Source organism: Brassica napus, chromosome A3 (assembly GCF_020379485.1).
Source record: "Brassica napus cultivar Da-Ae chromosome A3, Da-Ae, whole genome shotgun sequence".
In the NCBI taxonomy this organism is placed as follows: domain Eukaryota; kingdom Viridiplantae; phylum Streptophyta; class Magnoliopsida; order Brassicales; family Brassicaceae; genus Brassica; species Brassica napus.
Genome location: NC_063436.1, coordinates 29,864,514 through 29,885,806, shown reverse-complemented (window position 1 = coordinate 29,885,806; position 21,293 = coordinate 29,864,514). Strand labels below are relative to the sequence as shown.

General features: G+C 37.9%; 3 protein-coding genes across 3 annotated transcripts; 2 read left to right on the top strand and 1 right to left on the bottom strand.

Annotated features, from left to right (window-relative positions):
* Positions 1–297: 297 nt before the first annotated feature.
* LOC125607232 lies at positions 298–4,080 on the top strand. The gene is made up of 2 exons (XM_048777103.1): positions 298–1,841; positions 2,178–4,080. Exons 1-2 carry the CDS (start codon positions 298–300, stop codon positions 4,078–4,080), a joined length of 3,447 nt encoding a protein of 1,148 aa, XP_048633060.1.
* Positions 4,081–9,434: 5,354 nt separating this feature from the next.
* On the bottom strand, positions 9,435–10,826 carry LOC106423340 (ethylene-responsive transcription factor ERF043-like). Its single transcript, XM_013864119.3, has one exon. The coding sequence runs from the start codon at positions 10,305–10,307 to the stop codon at positions 9,600–9,602; it is 708 nt and encodes a 235-aa protein (XP_013719573.1). The 5' UTR covers positions 10,308–10,826; the 3' UTR covers positions 9,435–9,599.
* Positions 10,827–15,520: 4,694 nt separating this feature from the next.
* On the top strand, positions 15,521–16,159 carry LOC106423311. Its single transcript, XM_013864093.2, has one exon. It carries the CDS (start codon positions 15,521–15,523, stop codon positions 16,157–16,159), a length of 639 nt encoding a protein of 212 aa, XP_013719547.2.
* The last annotated feature ends 5,134 nt before the right edge of the window (positions 16,160–21,293 follow it).

Below are 21,293 nucleotides of genomic sequence, written 5' to 3'. Positions count from 1 at the left end.
AGGACACTCAGTTGGAACTGTCGAGGGATTGGAAACGACCTCACAGTTCGACGCCTTACGGAGATGTGTCGGAAGCATCACCCAGGACTTGTGTTTCTGTCTGAGACGAAGAACAGGAGGCCATTGTTGCAAAACATACAGGCCGACTTAGGATTTGATCATTTGTTTACCGTTGAGCCACTTGGTCTTAGCGGAGGTTTAGCTCTTTTGTTTATGGATGAATTTCAAGTTAATGTTTTATTTTCAAATAACAGAATGATTGACATTGAAGCAGTCATTGATGGAATAAAAGTCTTTATGACGTTTGTTTATGGAGACCCTGTTTTAGAACGTAGGGAACAAGTATGGGAACGTCTTACGCGTTTCTCAACCACACGAAATGGACCTTGGTTCATGATAGGTGATTTTAATGAGATAACGGATCACAGCGAGAAAGAGGGAGGGAGAAAGCGATCGGATAGCTCTTTCTTACCTTTCAAACAGATGTTAAGCCACTGTGGAATGCTGGAATTCCCATTTACGGGGAATAAGCTTTCATGGGTGGGGAAAAGATCAAGAGGAATAACTGTTACATGCAGATTGGATAGAGCGGTGGATAATGAGGATTGGCATGAAAAGTTCCCCCACACCGCGACTAAGTACCTTAGGCTGTGGGGATCGGATCATCGTCCGATCCTTGCGGATATTCTCACAAAGCCAGTCAGGAAAAAGAAAAAATTTAAATTTGATAAGCGGTGGATGGATAATGAGGAATTAAGGAATGTCATTTTGGAGGGTTGGAAGTCAGAGGATTTGCCACCGGATGCGAATATAATGGAGCATATTGCTAGCTGTAGGAAAGCACTGAGTCAATGGAGGAGACAAAACAATGTGAATTCGGCAAAGCAAGTTGAGGAGCTAAAGGAGAAGGTGGAGGGACTGTATTTGGATGATGATGCCACTACAGAGGAAATATCTGAAGCTCTGAAGGAACTATCTGCTGCTCTTAAGGCAGAAGAGATGTTTTGGAGACAGAAAAGCAGGGTTCTTTGGTTAAGAGAGGGCGATAGGAATTCAAAATATTTTCATGCCCTGGTGAAGCAAAGAAGAGCAAGGAATAGGATAACGCAACTCCTGGATGAGAATGGAAATATAGTGGAGGATGAGGAGGGGCTAGTAGCCATTGCTACTAGTTATTTTAGGCAAATATTTGAATCCTCAGACCCAGAGGATATAGCGGAGGCGCTATCAGAGGTTCCAACAACGATCACGGGATCAATAAATGCCGACCTCACAGCCCCTGTAACTGAATGGGAGGTAAAATTAGCATTATTCGCTATGCATCCAGAAAAAGCCCCAGGACCAGATGGAATGACAGCTCTCTTTTATCAAAAGTTCTGGGATATTGTCAAAGATGATTTAACTCGTATGGTTAATCAATTCCTTTTTGACGGAACAATGGCACAAGGCCTTAATGATACGAATATTTGTTTAATCCCTAAGACGACAAAGCCGAATGAGATGACAAAATTTAGACCTATTAGTCTATGTAATGTAAGCTACAAGGTAATATCTAAGGTCTTATGCCAAAGATTGAAGAAAGTTCTCCCTCAGAGAATATCAGAGACCCAGTCAGCCTTCGTTGCTGGTAGACAGATCACGGATAATATCATGATAGCTCAGGAGATGTTCCATGCTCTGAGAACCAAGCCGGGAGGAAGGGTTAAACGGATGGCCATAAAAACTGATATGAGTAAAGCATATGATAGGATGGAATGGTCATTCATTGAAGCAGTCATGCGAAAGATGGGCTTTTCCGAGATGTGGATTGATTGGATCATGCGTTGCATTACTTCGGTCAAGTATAAAGTCCTCATGAATGGTGAACCAAGGGGAAACATAGTCCCAGGGAGAGGTTTACGACAAGGAGATCCTTTGTCTCCTTTCATATTTATTCTATGCACGGAAGCGCTCGTTAGCCTTCTTAATCAAGCAGAGAATCGAGGGAAGATAACAGGGATGAGAGCTGCTCGCGCTTGTCCCTCGGTATCCCACCTTCTCTTTGCTGATGATAGCCTTTTCTTCTGTAAGGCGGAGCCCCGTGAATGTGAAGAAGTTATGAAAGTAGTAAGAAAATTTGAGAAAGCATCAGGTCAACGCATTAACTTTGACAAATCTTCATTACTCTTTGGTAAAAGGGTTCCAGCGAATGTTAGGCAGCAGATCAAGGACACTCTTGGTATACAAAATGAAGGTGGGATGGGCTCATATCTAAGAATCCCAGAGGATATTAGTGGCTCAAAGTGCAAATTATTTGCCTTCCTAAAGGAAAAGCTTCTACATAGAGTGAATGGCTGGACTGGTAGATGGTTATCTAAGGGTGGGAAGGAGGTTTTGATTAAATCGATACTGTTAGCTCTCCCGACCTATGTCATGTCCAGCTTTCTGCTTCCGTTAGATATATGTGAGAACCTAGCAAGTGCCATTGCACAGTTCTGGTGGAGCTCGAATCCTCCGAAAAGAGGAGTGCACTGGGCAAAATGGGAAAAGATGTGTGCGCCTAGAGAAGATGGAGGAATTGGTTTCCGTATGATCCATGAATTTAATCTAGCTCTTCTAGCTAAGCAGCTATGGCGACTTGTGCAATTTCCGGATTCACTAGTAGCGAGAGTTCTCCGAGGAAGATATTACCGTCTCAGCTCGCCGTTGCGAATGGGTAATGTAGATACTCCATCCTATGTATGGACAAGTATATCTGCCGCGAGAAAGTTATTGCTTCTGGGAATTAGGAGTAAGGTGCACTCAGGGTACGAGATTAATGTGTGGGAAGATCCTTGGATCCCTACGATGCCAGCTAGGCCGGCGAGAGCCCGAGTTCCAGCAGTGAATCCTAAGATGCTTGTAAGCAGCCTTATTAATCCGGTTACCAAAGAGTGGGACACCCGACTACTGGAGCAATATGTAGCTCCAGAAGACATCCCGATGATTCAGAGTTTGGCCATTAGTCCTACTCATCGACGTGATACATTTTGCTGGAGCCACACAAAGACTGGACAATACATTGTCAAATCGGGATACTGGGTTGCGACGAACTTGATGAGAGAGGACGAGGAGTTAGAAGTTCTACAGCCGAGCATCAAAAAACTTCAAGCCTTTGCTTGGAAGGTGAATGCGCCACAAAAGATCCGCCATCTTATATGGCAACTAATATCTGGACAGATAGCCGTAACAAGAAATCTGGTACGACGTAACATGAGATGTGATAATTATTGCCCAAGATGTGGAGCGCCAGAAGAGACTGTCACTCATGTTATCTTTGAGTGTCCACCGGCCTTACAAGCATGGGAGTTATCATCAACATCATCGAGCTCTGAAATCTTTCCTGTATCGAGTATTTATGCTAATATGGACTTCTTCTTTTGGAGGAAGAATGATATTCTGGAGCCAGAAGAGGACAGGGACCCTTATCCTTGGATAATTTGGTATATCTGGAAAGCTAGGAATGATAAGTTGTTTAGAGGCATAGAAAGAGATCCATTGGAGCTAGTCAGGTATGCAGAGAGTGAGTGCCAAGCGTGGTACAATGCACGAGACTCTGTGCCGGTTGTGCCAAATGTACAGACTATTGAAGAACCACAAGTCTTATGCTTGGGGAATATTTGCATGGTGGATGGTTCATGGACTTCCACAGCTCAATTTAGTGGAATAGGATGGGTCTGGAAGAATGCAATGGGGAAGATACAACTCCTGGGGTCAAGGAATTTGCGTAGGAGGGAGACATCGTTACACTCGGAACTGGAAGCTTTAAAGTGGGCAATGGAGAGCATGATACAACACTCGACTTGTCAAGAGTTTGGGACGGACTGCAAGGATCTGATAGCAATGATGGAGCAGCCACAAGATTGGCCCAACTTCTCAACTGAGCTGGAAAACATTCAAACTCTTCGGTTGTGTTTTTCAGATTTCAAGATAACCTATATTCCGAGGACGCAGAATGAGATTGCGGATGCGCTAGCTAGAAATGCACGTTCTTTTCATAGATCATTATGTTTTATTGGTTGTTCTATTCTGGTCTGGCTTCCCAGACCACCTCAAGTTTGAGTAATAGAAGAGCCGTTTGCTGTCAAAAAAAAAAAAAAAAACATAACTGAGAAAAGAAAGAAATCACAACGAAAATTTTAAGGGAAAGACTATCTACGTTGCACTGTGCTGCTTCTCGTACAATCTCACATGCAATCCAAACGGAAAGGACCTGCCCCTCAGAGCAAACATCCGTTTACCTAATTTTCACGCGTAGTCTCTCTGTGCAGTCTCTCATGAAGCAACACCGAACCAACCATAGCCAAATAGGATTGAAACCGTCCATCTCGTAAAACACTCTTAGCTATGTCTCTTGCAATTAGGTTTTCACTTACACGTTCCTCTTCAAAACTTATCATAGAAAAGGATTGACCCAACTGATTTATTTCCTCAAGCAAATGTTGGTACCTTGGCCAGTGGTTAGGGGCTGAAATGGCGTTGATAGTATCTCTGTGGTGTCTCTAACATGCCAGTTATGTAAAGCTGCTCGAGAGTTGAGCCTATCAGCTACTGCAATAGCTCCCGATAGCACCCGCTAGGGGTGGATACTTTACCCGATATCCGAAGTGGCACCCGAACCCGATCCGAAAAACCCGAACTGAAATCCGAACCAAAGTAGCAAAATATCCGAACGGGTATTGAATACGGAGATTGGATACCCGAACCCGAACATATATTACCCGAACCCGAATGGATATCCGAAGATAACCGAACATATGTATAATTAACCTTATATTTCTAGTTTACATCTCTTATTTTATATAAAATATTTATATTGATACTACACATACTTTAAGTTCATATGATATACATACAATTATGAAAAAAATGATTTGTTACTTACTTAAAATACATGTCAAGTTTTTTATTTCAAAAATTAACAAAAAGTTACATCCAATTTTTTTTTAAAAATAGCTAAACTAATGTCTTTTTAGTTTTAAAATGTTATGTCCAAATCTATTAACCATTCAATCTATTAAAAATAAAAAAAATAGTTAACTGAAAGTTATATTTTTAAATACAAGAAACTTGAAAAATGAAAATTTTAAATTTTTTTTTTAAAATCTAAATATCCGAACCCGATACGAAATAACCAAATCCGAACTAAAAATATCCGAACGGGTTTTACATCTCTATATTGAAATACCTGAAAATTCGAAATACCCGATCTAAACCCGAACGCCCACCCCTAGCACCCGCCAAAGAAATATAGAAGCTTCCAGAGTCTCTTCTTGAGATCAATTCTCTGTTTCTCCAGGGACTTCTCTAAACCATTCGAAAACAATTTATTTATCAATCCTGCTCAACATAAAAAAAATATTTAGCGATGATATGCATCGATCAATCAATATGTGCGACCATTAGCTTTATTTCAACTCGTAGGACATCTCAACTATTTTCGTGTAAATACATTATTGTCATGATTCATGAACTTATATAAACAGAAGAAAAAACATTATTAAGATATGGGACGCATCCATGTACGTTGGTATGCTCTGTAACAACTCAATGCTGTTGTTGGTCCTAGTTAATGTTAGTTTATTCTATTTTTTCAACAAAATGAAAACAATAATGTTCTTTTTTTATAAAATAGTTATATTTTAGGGAACTACATTATAACATGTTTAACAGAAAAAAAGACATTTAAAAAAAAAAGTTAATAGGACTTGTCTCTCGTAAAAGGAAATGATTTGTCTCTCGTTGATATCATAGAATCGAGCTTCCATTGCCAACTTAAAAAAAAAAGTTAATAGGACTTGTCTCGTTGTTGTCCGCAGCCGTTTGCGATTGCTTATAGTATGATGTTTTTCATACAATTAAACCACAACTTTATTACTATTTGAATATTATTATCTATACAGTAATTTTTAGCAACAAAACTCTCACGTTGAAAGTTAGAGCGGTTAATGTTATTGTTACCCTTGATGATATATATATATATATATATATTTTATTATATAATTAAAAACGAATTTTTATTAATAATATTAACTTTTTTTAAAAAAGAAGATAATTCACATATTGGGTTGTTATCTTAATTAATTTATATATATATATATAATTAAAATGAATTGTGTTGTTATCTTAAAAGTTTATATCAATAATATCATAATTTTTAAAAAATAAGATAATTCATATATATTGTGTTGTTATCTTAACATAATATTTTTTCAATTATAAAATATTTAAATTAAGATATACAACAATTTATAATCAAATATTAATCAGGTAAAAAATTGAATAAATATATTTTCTAAAATATTTTTAATATTTGAATGTTTTAATAATAATCTATATTATATATAAATAATTTGATGTTTGATTTAATTTGTTTGAAGAGATAAATAATAACTTATCACGTTGGCTTAATTTAAACTAATAATTATTCGTAAGAAGATTATGTCCGCATGTCCGGACACAACACCTAGTTATTAAATCATTGAGAAGAGACGGTTTGCGTTTACACCTTGCAAATTTTGTACAAACATGAAAATATTTTATTTTGACATAAGATCAGAATTTTTTTAGGGACAGACGAGATGGAGGTTGCTTCTAACGCTCAACCACGCAGAGCAAGACTTGAAGCTGCTTTCGACATGTACCATAGGAAGATTGCAATCATGAGTAGCCTTGTTCTTCCAACCGACGCTGGTATGGACATGCGCTTGCAAAATATAGAAAGTTCCATATTTTCCCAACTAACTTGTTTTCTTCATAAACAAGGTATATCGAAGATGGATCTAAAGACTTTTGGATAACTAACTTAGAATGTATTTCAAGGAGTCTATCCACAATACCTTTCAAAAGATCTATCCTAGCACTCTCTGGTTTCAAAACACTGTCCCACATATTGTTGCAGCTCTGGTTCTTAATCAAGTCTTCTAAGGTATACATGTAAAGGCTCAACCAATGAAAAAAGAGACTCGTCTCTATCCTCATAACCTTTATGTTGCAGTATATTCTTTGAATTTCCCAGCAAACCAAGACGCAAGTACTCATTCTCAAGTAAAATCTTATCCTCCTTTGCTCTTACAAGAGAGATACTAAGAGCATCACCCTTAACTTCTTCTACCAGATCATGTGCTCTTAATGGATTCCTAATTGATATGGACTTTTTAAGGATCCAAGATTCAAATCAATGTACTATTTTAGATGTCAATCCATTTCTAAGTGTTTCAATTCAAAGAGAGTTCAAGTTCATACTTAATCTAAATGCATTCAATGTAATGAAGTGTTTTGATCAAACTAACAAGACTCTAACATAATTAACTAGCAACTTCAAGCAAATGGATAAATGAGGAATCATGGGTATAGGAATTTGATTTCAGATGACTAAGATCTAATCTAAAATGGCAAGGTTTCAATCAACACATTTCTCTAAGTCTAGATAACAATTCTAAGCAAGTTCTTTGTCAAGACAAATGCTCATTTACTCTCATTGATCAAACATCAAATGCCTTTGGTTTGTGTCAATCAAGCAATCATTAAGAATAGATCATTCAACTTTCTAAACTCTCCTAACATCAAATCCTTTTGGTAGGGTAAGCTAAGAGCATGTTGAGTTGGCTCAAACATTTCATCGAACACCTTCTGGATAATGAAATGTCGAGATTTCTAATCTAAAATGGTCAACTCTAGATTAGCATTAAGATCACTCAATCAAGCAAGAAAACATATTAATCTACTCTAAACATTTTAGATCATCACTTAATCATCATAATCATCCTAACCCATGAATCCAAGGATGACTACTCACTCATTATCATGGTAGACACTAAATCATTAGTTGATCTAAGTCTAAACATGATTAATGATTAAAGCAATCAAGTAAACACAAAAAATATGATCAAAATTAGATCTTTCACCTAAAAAGTGGCTTTTGATCAGATAGAAAACAAAAAAAATCTCTAAGATTAGGTTTACAATGTATTTACAGTAGCTTAGGGATATAAGGGTAAAATAGTAAAATGCTTAGTTTCGAACACTAGCCGCGACCACTCGTCGCTTGCGATCAAAGCCCGCGAAACGCGTTCATCGGCCACGACCTGCTTCATCCCGCGATCAAAGCCCGCGAAACTCCCTGGTCATTTTGACGACACACATACGCGACCCATCTCTTCCCGCGACGAACGCCTGCGATCAAGAGCATGGATTCGTCGAAGCTCGCCGCGGTCTGCTTCATCCTGCGAAGCTAGCCGGTGGTGATGCCTTCTCTTCGCAGCCATCATCAGGTCACGACTCCTGCCTGCTACCACACCATTCTTCAACATCTTGAACGTTTTATGACCTCTTAAGCTCCAAAACCTGACTAGCACTTCTCCAAACCTGTAAAACATATAAATGCAATGCAATGCATCCTAAACAAACTCTAAATGTGCCTAAATGATCAATTTAAGAGGTAGAATGATGTTTAAAATCATGTAAATATACAAGATATCACTAATATAGAGTTTTTTTTATCTAGTTTGGAAATGGAAGAAAGAAGGTTGGAACATTGAAGACTGACCCGACTGAACGAACTGACCCGACTGACCTGTTGAAGACTGACCCGTTGAAGGCTTGCTTGCTTCACTAAGAGCAGACAGACTACAAGACCACTCAGATCGACTCCAATTGTTCTTTAGCATGCTTTAGCAACCGGTTTAAACCCCCAAATGTCACATGTTTCTCTATAAATGGTTTAATATTTTTACTTTAGTTACATGACTTAACTGTATAAGAAATGTTATTATTTAAATTGTTGGATACTTGTTTTTAGATCCTTCATGATAAGCCTGCTCTAATATGTTTTATCTCTCGTTTGCCGACAAACGTTTGTAATTGCTTGTTATAGTATGATGTTTTTCATACAATGAAACCACAACTTTCATTAGTGTAAGAAGATTATTATAATTAAATCAACATAAAATGAGAAGAGACTCTGTTTGCCTTTGCACCTTGTGAATTTTTTTACAAACATGAAAAACTTTATTTTGACATAAGATCAGAAAAAAACAGGGGGAAATTCATATATAAACACAAATGCAAAATCGTGTTTCAACGACCAAAATCCTAATAAAGACTAGAGCTTAATAAATTGCCTAATAATGTAATTTTGTTTGATTAAGATTAATTTAGCACCCCAACCTCAACCAAAAAGAGAAGTTTTATTTTATGGTACTCGTCAGATGTGTATTGGTTGTATTTATTAATGAAAGCACCTTATGGTTTATTTGTTTTTTTTTTCAACTAATTAGTTTGCATTCTTTTTCAATTAAGGTGTATGTCAAAAATCAGACTGCATGGCGTTCCGAAGCTGGTGGTCAGCACTACTATTTTTCCAAATAGGTTTTATTGATCTTGCAAGATTATGAAAAAACTAGAAGGTAAAAAAAAACCTCAAAACACTACACTGCTGTCATTATTTCAGCTAAACCCAAGAGTATACACACTTACATTTCATCATCTTTCTTGGAGATATCTCACGCAAATAAAAAAACCATAAGAGAATCCCATGAAAACTAAAGCCAACAAAACAAAAAAATAAATACGATTTTAATTTAATTTTCAGGAAAATGTTTCCAAGAAAAGCTTTCTTGAAAAACCGAGTTCAGCAGAGAATCATTGTCATACGTAAAATCATCTACCGTACCACTCAGTGACCATGACGGCAAGAACACCAAATCCTCCAACGAGTCAAAAAACACAAACTCGCTTGACTCGTCTAAACTCGTTCCAAGACTCGGCAACTCGACGATGTTGTCCAAATCGTCCGAGACTGTACTGTCCTCATCAACACTCGTCACCGAGAATGAAGAGAACGACGCCGTTTCACTAGTCTCACTCTCCGACCTTTTACTCGACGTCGTCGTTTCGTTACTCTCACTCTCTGACTTTTGACCGGACACTGCCGTTTCTTCGCTCGTCTCACTCTCAGACCTTACCGTCGAACCAAAGTCCATGAGAGCCGCTTTGGTGGCCGCAGCTCTGACGTCACGAGGGCTGAGCGAAGCGGGTCGAGGGAGAGAATCCGAGAGCTCAGGGAAGTTTAGTATAGCGGAACTTCCCTTGATACTCAAAGCCGCCACGTCGTGAGCACGCATGGCCATCTCCGCCGTGGGGAAAGTCCCGAGCCAGATCCTCGACTTCTTACGTGGCTCACGTATCTCAGATACCCATTTGCCCCAACTCCTCATGCGAACTCCACGATACACTGGCTGCTTACTTCCTTTTTTCTCCTTGTCGGAACCAAGTGACGAACTCACCATTGTTAAGTTTTGTAAAGCTTTTATGATGTCAAAGTGTTCCAAGAAATGTAACAAAGACGCGAGCTAGAGATTTGGGTTGGTATAAAATACTATAGAATATATAACTATATATCTAAGGCAAAAGGAGTGAGACATTGTTTTGGGTGTAAGAGTTAGAAAAGATAGTTCTTGTTTGTATCATTATTTGGTGAAATTTCTACTCTCGTGTTTAGATGTTTCCAAAGTCTCTCAATGATTCTCAGTGTTTAGAGTATTAACTCTTTAACTTATATAATAAGTATAGACATATTTACATTCTCTCTCGTATATGTGTGGTTTGAAAGAGAGAGGGACCCATAAAGGGCGTAGCTGCTTACCTACTAGAAAGGTTGGTGTGGCTGTAACTAGGACTATGCTTTCTTTTTGTTAAAAAGTTTAATTTATAACGCGAAACACGAGTTGATGTTTTCTAATCTTTTGCTTTTCTTTTTGTGATGTGACATCATAGAGATGTTCCTTAGATTTGGTTTTGTATTCACCAAAAAAGAGAAAGAAGAAGCTCTGGTCCTCTTCACTATACTTACTCTGCAGTTTGCACGACGTGTATAGATTCGAAACTACGGTAGAGTACATAGTCACCAGTCTATTGGATTTATTGAACTCATAAGTAGAAAGAATTTGCTTTAAACATTTATGTCATCACTCCAATGAATTGCTTAAGACGGCAACCCTAGGCTAGGACGTAATAAATTTCTAGCCCATATAGTTACGAAGTACTACTTCTACGCATTAAATCACATCTTCTTGAGCCGTCGAATCCGGTTCCTAATTAAAAAAAAAAAACTAAAACAATGGATGAATCAAAACATCATTATAATGTTACCACCAAACCTACGTGATCGTGCTATAACATGAGAACGCCTTATTTGTATTGGTCTGATCAGAAGCACTACTAAGTTACATACTGTGGTCCGCTAGAGACGGATGTTGAATATTTTAATTCTGTTAATCTAAAACCATTAAAGGCGAATTGTAATTATGCCAATGAATGTAATATCATTGCTCCATATTTATTCAAAAGATTATATTACGAACTTGTCGTTTTCTATGTTTCCTTTCGTGGTGGGGTTCCAAAAGAGCCTTCGTATTAGAAAAGTTGGTCTATTATTATTACATCATCAATTCCATTGATTCAACAGTGTCGACAATATCAAATAGTGATAACGCGGAATTTCATGGTTTTTTTTTTGCTTCTATTGGTGATAGAAGATATGAGTTGCGTTTATCTTAGCTACACTTGCACGAATGTTTATCGGTATGATAATTTTGTTCAGAATGTAAGAATTGAGAAGAATGGATAAAATGCGCCTTATACATACATGAATAGGTACTGTTGCTTATCAAATCCATAATTTTTTTAACAAATTTTTTTATATGTACAATATGCACGATAGCTAGTAAATCATATGCATAGATCTTAAATGTCTATGTGGATTTCACTTACTTCTTAAAGAAGACAATACGGATTCTAATTTTGAAAAATTCTTTATTGTTTGGACGTTATGGACTTGGTTACAGTCAAAACTGCATGACAAAATATATAATGATAATTAAATACCTTAAATAGTGCAAACAACCTAAATAGAAGTGTTTAATTTAACCGGATTTCTCTATATATTATTATTATAATTATTTGGTGTAATATAGATTAGTATATTATCACATCAAGACGGTTGATGTTTGATTTTAGACTAGGAATGTTCTATTATTAGCCTTAATTGACTGTTTTACTATGTAGAACATGAGTGAATTCACTAAAGAGTACTCTTATCATGTGTGAGAATTGATTCGCCCTCAATTAGCCTTTATTAGTTATGTCTTTGTCCATTGACCCTTGTATACTAATTTGTCATCGTCGTCCACCCACAATACACACCGATTTTTTCTTAATTTTTTATTTGTCGGCGTCAACCTTTTTTTGTTGCCTTCCACCCACTGAATCTTGCATGAGCTGTAATCAGGTTTCAACAGCCCAAAGTATTGAATGACACATTTAATGAATGCTACAATCTATTATGAATAAAAAAATAGTAGTGCTATAGTATAGAGGAGAGAGCGAACAAGTCGACAAATGTTGAAGAAGAAAAAAAGTCGTACGGAGAAGATAATCTAGCTGTCTGGCTGTGATGCACCGTTCGTGTATCCGACAAATCTTGGACCCCCTTTTTGACTACAGTTTACGCTCTGCGGAACCACGTGTCTCAACTACGACCAAACACTGTCTCACGTGGTTCAATTATTGCACCCTGCCAACATATTATAAAGTTTCATTCATAGATAAAGTACAATATGACTAGTCGACACAAGAAAAAAGTACAAAATAAATCGGTAAAAGTAAAACTGGTTAGAAAGATTGTACGTACTCCTCATACCTCACTGAGCCCTACCCGTTCTGTAGACCTCTGCATCCATTCTCGATATCTATTGATCTTATTATCGTCTGACCATCGCTTTGCTATTACACGAAGTATAAAAAAAACATTTTAAGTTCTGCACTGAGCTCTGATATCTCCTGCTTTTTTTTCTTTGAACATTGATATCACCTGTTTGTTACCAAAATACCAAGATCAAATCCAACTCTTGAACTCAACTAATTCACTCTATATTCTCATACTTTGGAGAAGACACATTTTTTTTACTGTAACTAATTGGTAAGACACACATGAAATGAGAAAAACTGATTTCGGCTGCAATCAACAACTTCTTAGCTCACAGTTTAATTACAAATATTCATTCCAACCTTTACATATACGCACATAAAAACTCGAAAGCTTTAAAATGTAACAAAAAGGCTATTGAGACGATCTTTTTAATATTGTTTTCGTATAACTTTTCTATTCGTTGGTATGAGATCTAAGACGAGCTTGTTTTAAAGACCGTAATCCAATCAAACTAAGATTACTCGATTATCTCACTTGCTAACTCAAAACCTATAATATGTAGCCAGCCCTTATCTAAAAAAACAAATGTTTATTTTTAATATCTGTAGTAGCCTAGTAGGTATGCAACTTGGTGATCAATACATTGGATGTATAAATAATTTTGGAAGGTATTATAAAACAAAATGATATATATATCGTAGGTTATGTGGTTCTCTTTTGAATAATTTGTGCCGATGATAGTTACAAGCAATACCTATTTGGTCCGATCCTGGCCATTAAAAAAGGGTAATTGATGTATGTATATGTTTATAGTTTTATCTTACTTTAAATAAGATTCTGGCTTCAACGTAGAACACGATATACACTTTAAATAAGATATTTCATTATAAACACATGACAATTTAAAAAGTAGATGCATAAAATAGCCATAATATATTTTTAAAGCCACTGAAAACAATGAAAAGTTTGCCACTATGTTGTGTCCAAAGCAATTTTTGTCGTCGACTATCCACAAGTCAAGTATGCAAACGTTCTTTTATAAAGATGAATCAAAATCAAAGATTCTTTGTGTTTATTACGGTGTTTTTGGGACCTAAAGATCAATCCCTTTCAACCGGCAACATGCAGGTTATGATTACATGTTTGTTTGGCATATACGATGAAGATTAATCAAAACATTCAAGCAACAATCTAGTGGAAAGGTTTTTACAAGATTAATCAAAATATACGATGAAGATTAGTCAAAACATACACAAAAAAAAAAACACAACAACTGAAGAATGTTATAAACAATATGTGGATTGCTATTAACCAAGACAAGTAGGAACGGACCGAGTAGGCCGCGTCCAGCCAAGCCAAGACCGCGTCCAGCCAAGCCAAGACCGCGTCCGGATGGAGAGAGAGTCGGCCATGACTTTGGCCGACTTTAGGGATTATAAGTTTTCATTTTCCTTTCATGTTTATCTTTAAGGATATTTCCTATTTCCTTTTAGCTTAAGATTTGTACTCTTTCCTTTTATCTTTATCTTGTAATCCCTATATAAGGGAACACTTTGATTCAGTAATATACACCACGATTTCCCCATTGTTTACAACACGTTATCAGCACGATAGCCTTTAATCCCTGAGACCAAATCGAAACCTAAAAAGCCTAAACCGGTGACTCAACCTAAAACCCTAGACGTTCTTCGTTCGTCCTGAATCCTAGACGTCCTCAACACCGAACGTCCTCAGCTCTTGATCGCGTCCTCAGCTCGCACCCGAGAAGAACGCGTCCGTTCTCAGCGTCCGTCCGAGAACACCTCGCACCCGAGACAGCTCGCATCCGTCCTCAGCTCGCGTCCGATTCCGTCCGCGACCCGATAGGAGACAGCAAGTGTTCGTCCGTCTCAGCTCGAAGTTTCATCCATTCTTAGGTGGTCCGGTTCATTACCTCTACGAAACAAAGGTATATCACAAACTAAGAACCTAGATAAAGAACATTAACCCTAATCCATTATTATGGAAACTACGTTCTTAATGAAACCTAAAGAAACTACAAGATTAAAATCTACAAATCTTATAACTAGAAACATGAATGATTCCACTAGAATATAATTGTGTGTTTGATTGATTAAATCTGAAACATGAGAAACCCTAATAAAGGAATCGAAAATCCTAAACCCTAAAGAAGCTAGAATCCGATTTCAAGGTTGTTATTGCTTGAATGATTTCTTGATTGATCTGAGGTTTAGGATTGTTAGATTGATTGAAATAATCTAACCTAGGATTCAAATCCTTAAGGCCTTGAAACCTTAACTTAAGGTTGCTAGAGTTTAGATCGGAAACCCTAGTTTTATAAAGAAGTAAAACAGATTGTTTAAGTATTGCTTTACATGAATCCGAACATGGTATTGCATTCATCCTGTTTAATATAGATCGACCAGCATATAGATCACACAAACTTAGGTTGCTTGCATTAGTAGACCTATATGGCCGTGTGGCTTATGATTGATAGCACCATGGTCGATTAGTTTTGTTTGAACTCCATAAATGCGTAAGACATGTTGTGGCCGAGCTTTCTAAATATCATGCGGCCACATGATCACATTGTGAACCTGAAATCTTAATGATAATGTGATTCAAATGTCGAAAATAGCAAACAGAGACTATGCAGCCCATAATCTATCCGGAGACAATTAGTTGCAGTGGGCGCTAGATACAAAGATCAGCTTAAAGTCAAAGGGTCTTGGTGATACTATCACCAGAGACAACAATGAGAATGAAAAGAATAGATATAGGGCCATAAGCTTTATGCGCCATCATCTCATTGAAGGTCTGAAAGATCAGTACATGACAATTGAAAATCCACTAGACCTTTGGAATGCTTTACAACATAGATATGATCACCAGAAGATGATGTTACTTCCAAAGGCTAGGCACGACTGGATGCATCTAAGATTCTTAGACTTCAAATCAGTGGATGAGTATAATTCAGCCTTGTTCAAAATAGTTTCAATACTAAGGCTTTGTGGTGAAGAAGTATCCGAAGTAGAGATGCTTGAAAAGACCTGCACTACGTTCCATAAGTCGAACGCAGTGCTGCAACAGCAGCATAGAGTGAAAGGTTTTTCCACATATACTGATCTGATCTCGTGTCTATTCTTGGCCGAGGCAAACAATGAGCTCCTGATGAAGAACAGTGAAGCCAGACCTGTCGGGACAGCACCATTACCCGAAGCCCATGAGGTTGAAAAGAAAGATCCCAAAGAGAGCTACTACGCCCAAGACAATAGGAGACCACACGGCAATGGCCGTGGTGGATACAAGAGGCGTGGGCGTGACTACTCGAACGGCCGAGACAACTACTCGACCGGCCGAAAAGGAAACCACAATAACCATGGTCGTGGTTCCAATTACGGCCGGGGCCGAGGCAGTTATGGCCGCAGATGAGGTGGCATATCTAAGCCATCTTACACATCCAAATCAGTATGACACAGATGTGGGATGGACAATCATTGGGCAAAGAATTGTAGAACTCCAAAACACTTGTGCGAACTCTTCATTGAGAGTCTTAAGAACAAGAACCCGGAGGTAAACATGATCCAAGAAACCGGACAAGATATGGATGCAACCGGTTATGATGCTGATAAAGAATCCGACTATGCTAATGATGACCTAATGGATTTTGAGACTTCTGATTGTCTCAAAGACTAGATTTCGAATCACTTGTCTTATTGCTTTATTTTTTTGCTTTGGTGTTTTTATTTTTATGTTATGACATTTATAACAAAGAAAGTTTTAAAGATCTTATAAAGTCTCTAAGTTTAAGAAATTTTATTACTTATAGAATGAATGATGAGATGAGTATACTTGTGGTGGATAGTGGCACAAGTCACACAATACTTAGAGACAAAAGGTACTTCATGAATCTCACAATGCAAAGTGCAAAGGCACACACCATTGCGGGTGAGGCTAGCCTGATTGAAGGTCACGGCCAGGCCTATGTGTTGATGCCTAAGGGCACTCACCTAGAGATCAAAACCGCCTTGTATTCCCCAAGCTCTAGAAGAAGCTTATTGAGTTTCAAAGATATTAGATTGAATGGTTTCCATCTTGAAACATGGGAAGAAGGAAACAAGGAGTTCCTTAATATAATCTCGATCACCAAAGGCAATAAGAAGATCCTAGAGACTATACCCGCAATGTCTACTGGTCTATACTATGCAAAGATCAGTATGATCGAGGCCAATGCCTCCGAGCTATTCACTTTATGGCATGACCGGCTTGGCCATCCCGGAACAAGTATGATGCGAAAACTGATGATGAATTCACAAGGGCACACGTTTAAAGGAGTGATCCCACGCAAACTCACATGTGCAGCATGTGCACAAGGGAAACTCATAACTAGGCCATCACCAGCTAAGGTTAATAAAGAAACTTTAAACTTTCTGGAAAGGATTCAAGGAGACATATGTGGACCAATACACCCACCTAGTGGGACGTTTAGATATTTCATGGTCCTCATTGATGCATCAACCAGACGGTCGCATGTGTGTCTACTATCCACAAGGAACTTGGCCTTTGCACGCCTGCTTGCTCAGATAATAAGACTGAGAACACACTTTCCAGACTTCCCGCTTAAGACTATACGTCTAGACAATGCTGGTGAATTCACGTACCAAGCGTTTAATGAATACTGTATGTCCATGGGGGTAAGAGTAGAACACTCCGTGGCACATGTCCATACACATAACTGCTTGGCTGAATCCTTCATTAAACGAATCCAGCTGATAACCCGACCATTGCTAATGAAGTCTCAACTCCCGGTATCAGCATGGGGACATGCGGTTTTACATGCAGCGGAACTGATTCGCATCAGGCCATCTAGTGAGCATAGATATTCACCATCCCAACTACTTACGGGTCATGAGCCAGACGTGTCCCACATCAAGACATTCGGATGTGCCGTCTACGTTCCAATTGCTCCACCACGGAGAACTAAGATGGGACCACATAGGAGGATGGGAATATATGTAGGATATGACTCCCCAAGTATTATAAAGTATCTTGAGCCAACAACCGGTGATTTGTTTAAGGCCAGATACGAAGACTCACAGTTTGATGAGTCAACATATTCGTCCTTAGGGGGAGATAACAGTCGGTTGGTCATTAAAGACTTGGAATGGTTTAGACCATCAATATCTTGGCAAGATCCTCGGACTAAAGATTGTGATATGGAAGTCCAAAAGATTATACATCTTCAGAAGCTAGCTAATCAACTGCCAGATACATTTGCTTACCCAAATAGAGTAACAATATCACATATCTCGGCTTGTAATGCACCTATGAGATTAGATGTCCAGAAGGGACAATGTCAAGTGGCTAGAGTCTAAGCAACGTTTAAAACGTGGTAGACCAATTGGTTCCAAAGACAAACAGCCTCGGAATTCCAAGAGAGGTGCTGGATCCGAGTGCATCAAGGAAACCGTCCAGGACATGGATGGACCGGCCGAACCAACCAGGAGGGTCAAACCAAATGAGCCGTCCACACCCGATGATCCGACCGTTCCTCATAGTGAGGTCCGGGACGCTGGGCTTCATGGGACACAAGGACCGAACAATCAAGAGATCTCTATAAACTATATGATGTCTGGAAAACAATGGAACAGAAAAGATATCAACGTTGACGATTTGTTTGCATACAAGGTAGCACTTGAGATCATCTATATATATGAGGATCTAGAACCCACGTCCAAACAAGAATGCATGCAAAGATCAGATTGGATCAAATGGAAAGAAGCTATAAACGTGAAGTTAGAATCATTGAGAAAGTGATGCGTTTTTGGCCCTATAATCCGAACACCAAGTGATGTCAAACCAGTGGGATACAAATGGGTCTTTGTAAGAAAGAGAAACGAGAAAGGAGAAGTAGTGAGATACAAAGCACGGCTTGTAGCAAAAGGATTCTCACAAAGACCAGGAATAGATTATGAGGAGACTTACTCCCCTGTGGTAGATGCAACTACATTGAGATACTTAATCATTCTGGCCGTAAAAGAGAACATAGATTTACGCCTAATGAATGTAGTGACTGCATATTTATATGGACCACTGGATAATGAAATCCATATGAGAGTTCCAGAGGGTATTGAGCTCAAAGACAAGAAAGGTTCTCTAGAATTCTCGAGAACAACATTGTATTAAGCTGAATAAAGCCTTATATGGTTTAAAGCAATCAGGTCGAATGTGGTACGACATGTTATCCGAGTATCTAGTGAAAGAAGGTTATAAGAACGATCCAATAAGTCCATGTATATTCATAAAGAAATTCGACAGCAAGGCCTTTGTGATAATGTCAGTTTATGTGGACGACATGAATATAATAGGAACCCCTGGAGAGATTTTCCAAACCGTTGAGTGTTTAAAGAAAGAGTTCGAGATGAAATACTTAGGGAAAACTAAGTTCTGTTTGGGATTACAGTTTGAGTATGTAGAGAAAGGAATCCTTGTGCATCAAAAGACTTATACAGATAAGATACTCAAGCAATTCAATATGGACCAGGCTCATCCCTTGACGAGTCCTATGGTTGTGAGGTCCTTAGACCTAGAGAAGGATCCATACGGACCTAAGAAGCCGGACGAGGAAGCACTCGGGCCGGAGGTGCCTTACCTAAGTGCCATTGGGGCCTTAATATACTTGGCTAGTCATACTAGACCGGACATCAGCTTTGCCGTGAGCTTACTATCTAGATTCAGTTCATGTCCGACTTTAAGGCACTGGAACGGAGTGAAACATCTGTTCAGATATCTGCAAGGAACAAAGGACCTTGGTTTGTTCTACACCGGCCGGCCAGGAGAGAGCTTGGTCGGATATGCAGGTGCTGGGTACTTGTCCGACCCACACCAGGCTAGATCTCAAACAGGTTATGTGTCTATACACAGTGGAGCTGCAGTATGCTGGCGTTCCACAAAGCAAACCTTAGTGGCCACATCGTCCAATCACGCCGAGATCATAGCCATGTATGAAGCAAGCCGTGAGCTTGTTTGGTTGAGGAACATGACCGGCCATGTCTTAAAAGAGAGTGGTCTGGCCGTGGGACAAGAGAAAGAAGAGCCAACGATCATCTATGAGGACAATGCAGCGTGCATTGCTCAGCTCAAGGAAGGATACATCAAGGGAGATAGGACAAAGCACATCCTGCCTAAGTTCTTTTTCACCCACGACTTGTAGAAGGCAAAGGAGGTTCAAGTGGTTCAAGTTCGATCCAGTGACAATTCAGCCGACCTCTTCACCAAGTCTCTGCCAACCTCAACATTCAAGAAGCTGGTTCATCAGATAGGGATGCGCCGGCTGAAGGATCTTCAGTGATGCCTTCATCAGGGGGAGTGTCATGCGTTGTACTCTTTTTCCTGTCTACGGTTTCCATTTTTCTCACCTTGAGTTTTTGGTTTTCTTAGAGAGGTTTTAATGAGGCAACAACGTGCATGATACAAGTCCATATGGTTATAGCATCCAAGGGGGAGTATTATAAACAATATATGGATTGCTATTAACCAAGACAAGTAGGAACGGACCGAGTAGGCCGCGTCCAGCCCAAGCCAAGACCGCGTCTAGATGGAGAGAGAGTCGGCCATGACTTGGTCGACTTTAGGGATTAGAAGTTTTCATTTTTCTTTCATGTTTATTTTTAAAGATATTTCCTATTTCTTTTTAGCTTAAGATTTGTACTCTTTTCTTTTATTTTTATCCTGTAATCTCTACTAATAAAAGGGAGCTTTTGAGGCTCCATAGGGCGTCCACATCAGCGGAAAAAATTTCTCCCGAAAGATGACACGTGGCATAAAATATAGTTTTACATTTTAATATTAATTATTTTCGAAAATTGTAAAAAATACGTAAACATACAGCATTAAAAAATGGAAAACTACATTAAACATATGTAAGATTACTATTTTTCACTTTAAAAAAAAGACGGTTTATCTCCATAATATAACATTACCGTTTTATAAAAAAAAAAATTATATATAATTTCGAAAATAATAAATATATGTAAAACATACAACATAAAAATGGAAATACTACATTAAACATAAATATGTTTGACTATTTGTCCAAGTTCTTCTATTAAACATTGCCGTTTTACATTAAAAATAGAAAAATACGTAAAGATTTAAACATCTATCTTAAAATATAAAATATAGACATTAACTAAATATAAAGTATAAAAAAGAGAAATACTCAATATTTAAAAAAATAAATAATAAGTAAATATTATAAATATATAAATATACGAATTATATATACAATAATAAGTAAATGCACAATTTTTTAAAAATGGAAAGAGTATATTAAATATTAAACATCTATCTTAAAATGTAAAATATAGATATTAAGTAAATAGAAAATATAAGAAAAAGAAATACACAACTTAAAAACAATGGAAAAAGTATATTAAGATTTAAACATATATCTTAAAATGTAAACTATAGATAGTACGCAAATAGAAAGTATAAGAAAAGGAAATACACAATTTTAAAAAATGGAAAAAGTACATTAGTATTTAAACATCTATCTTAAAATGTA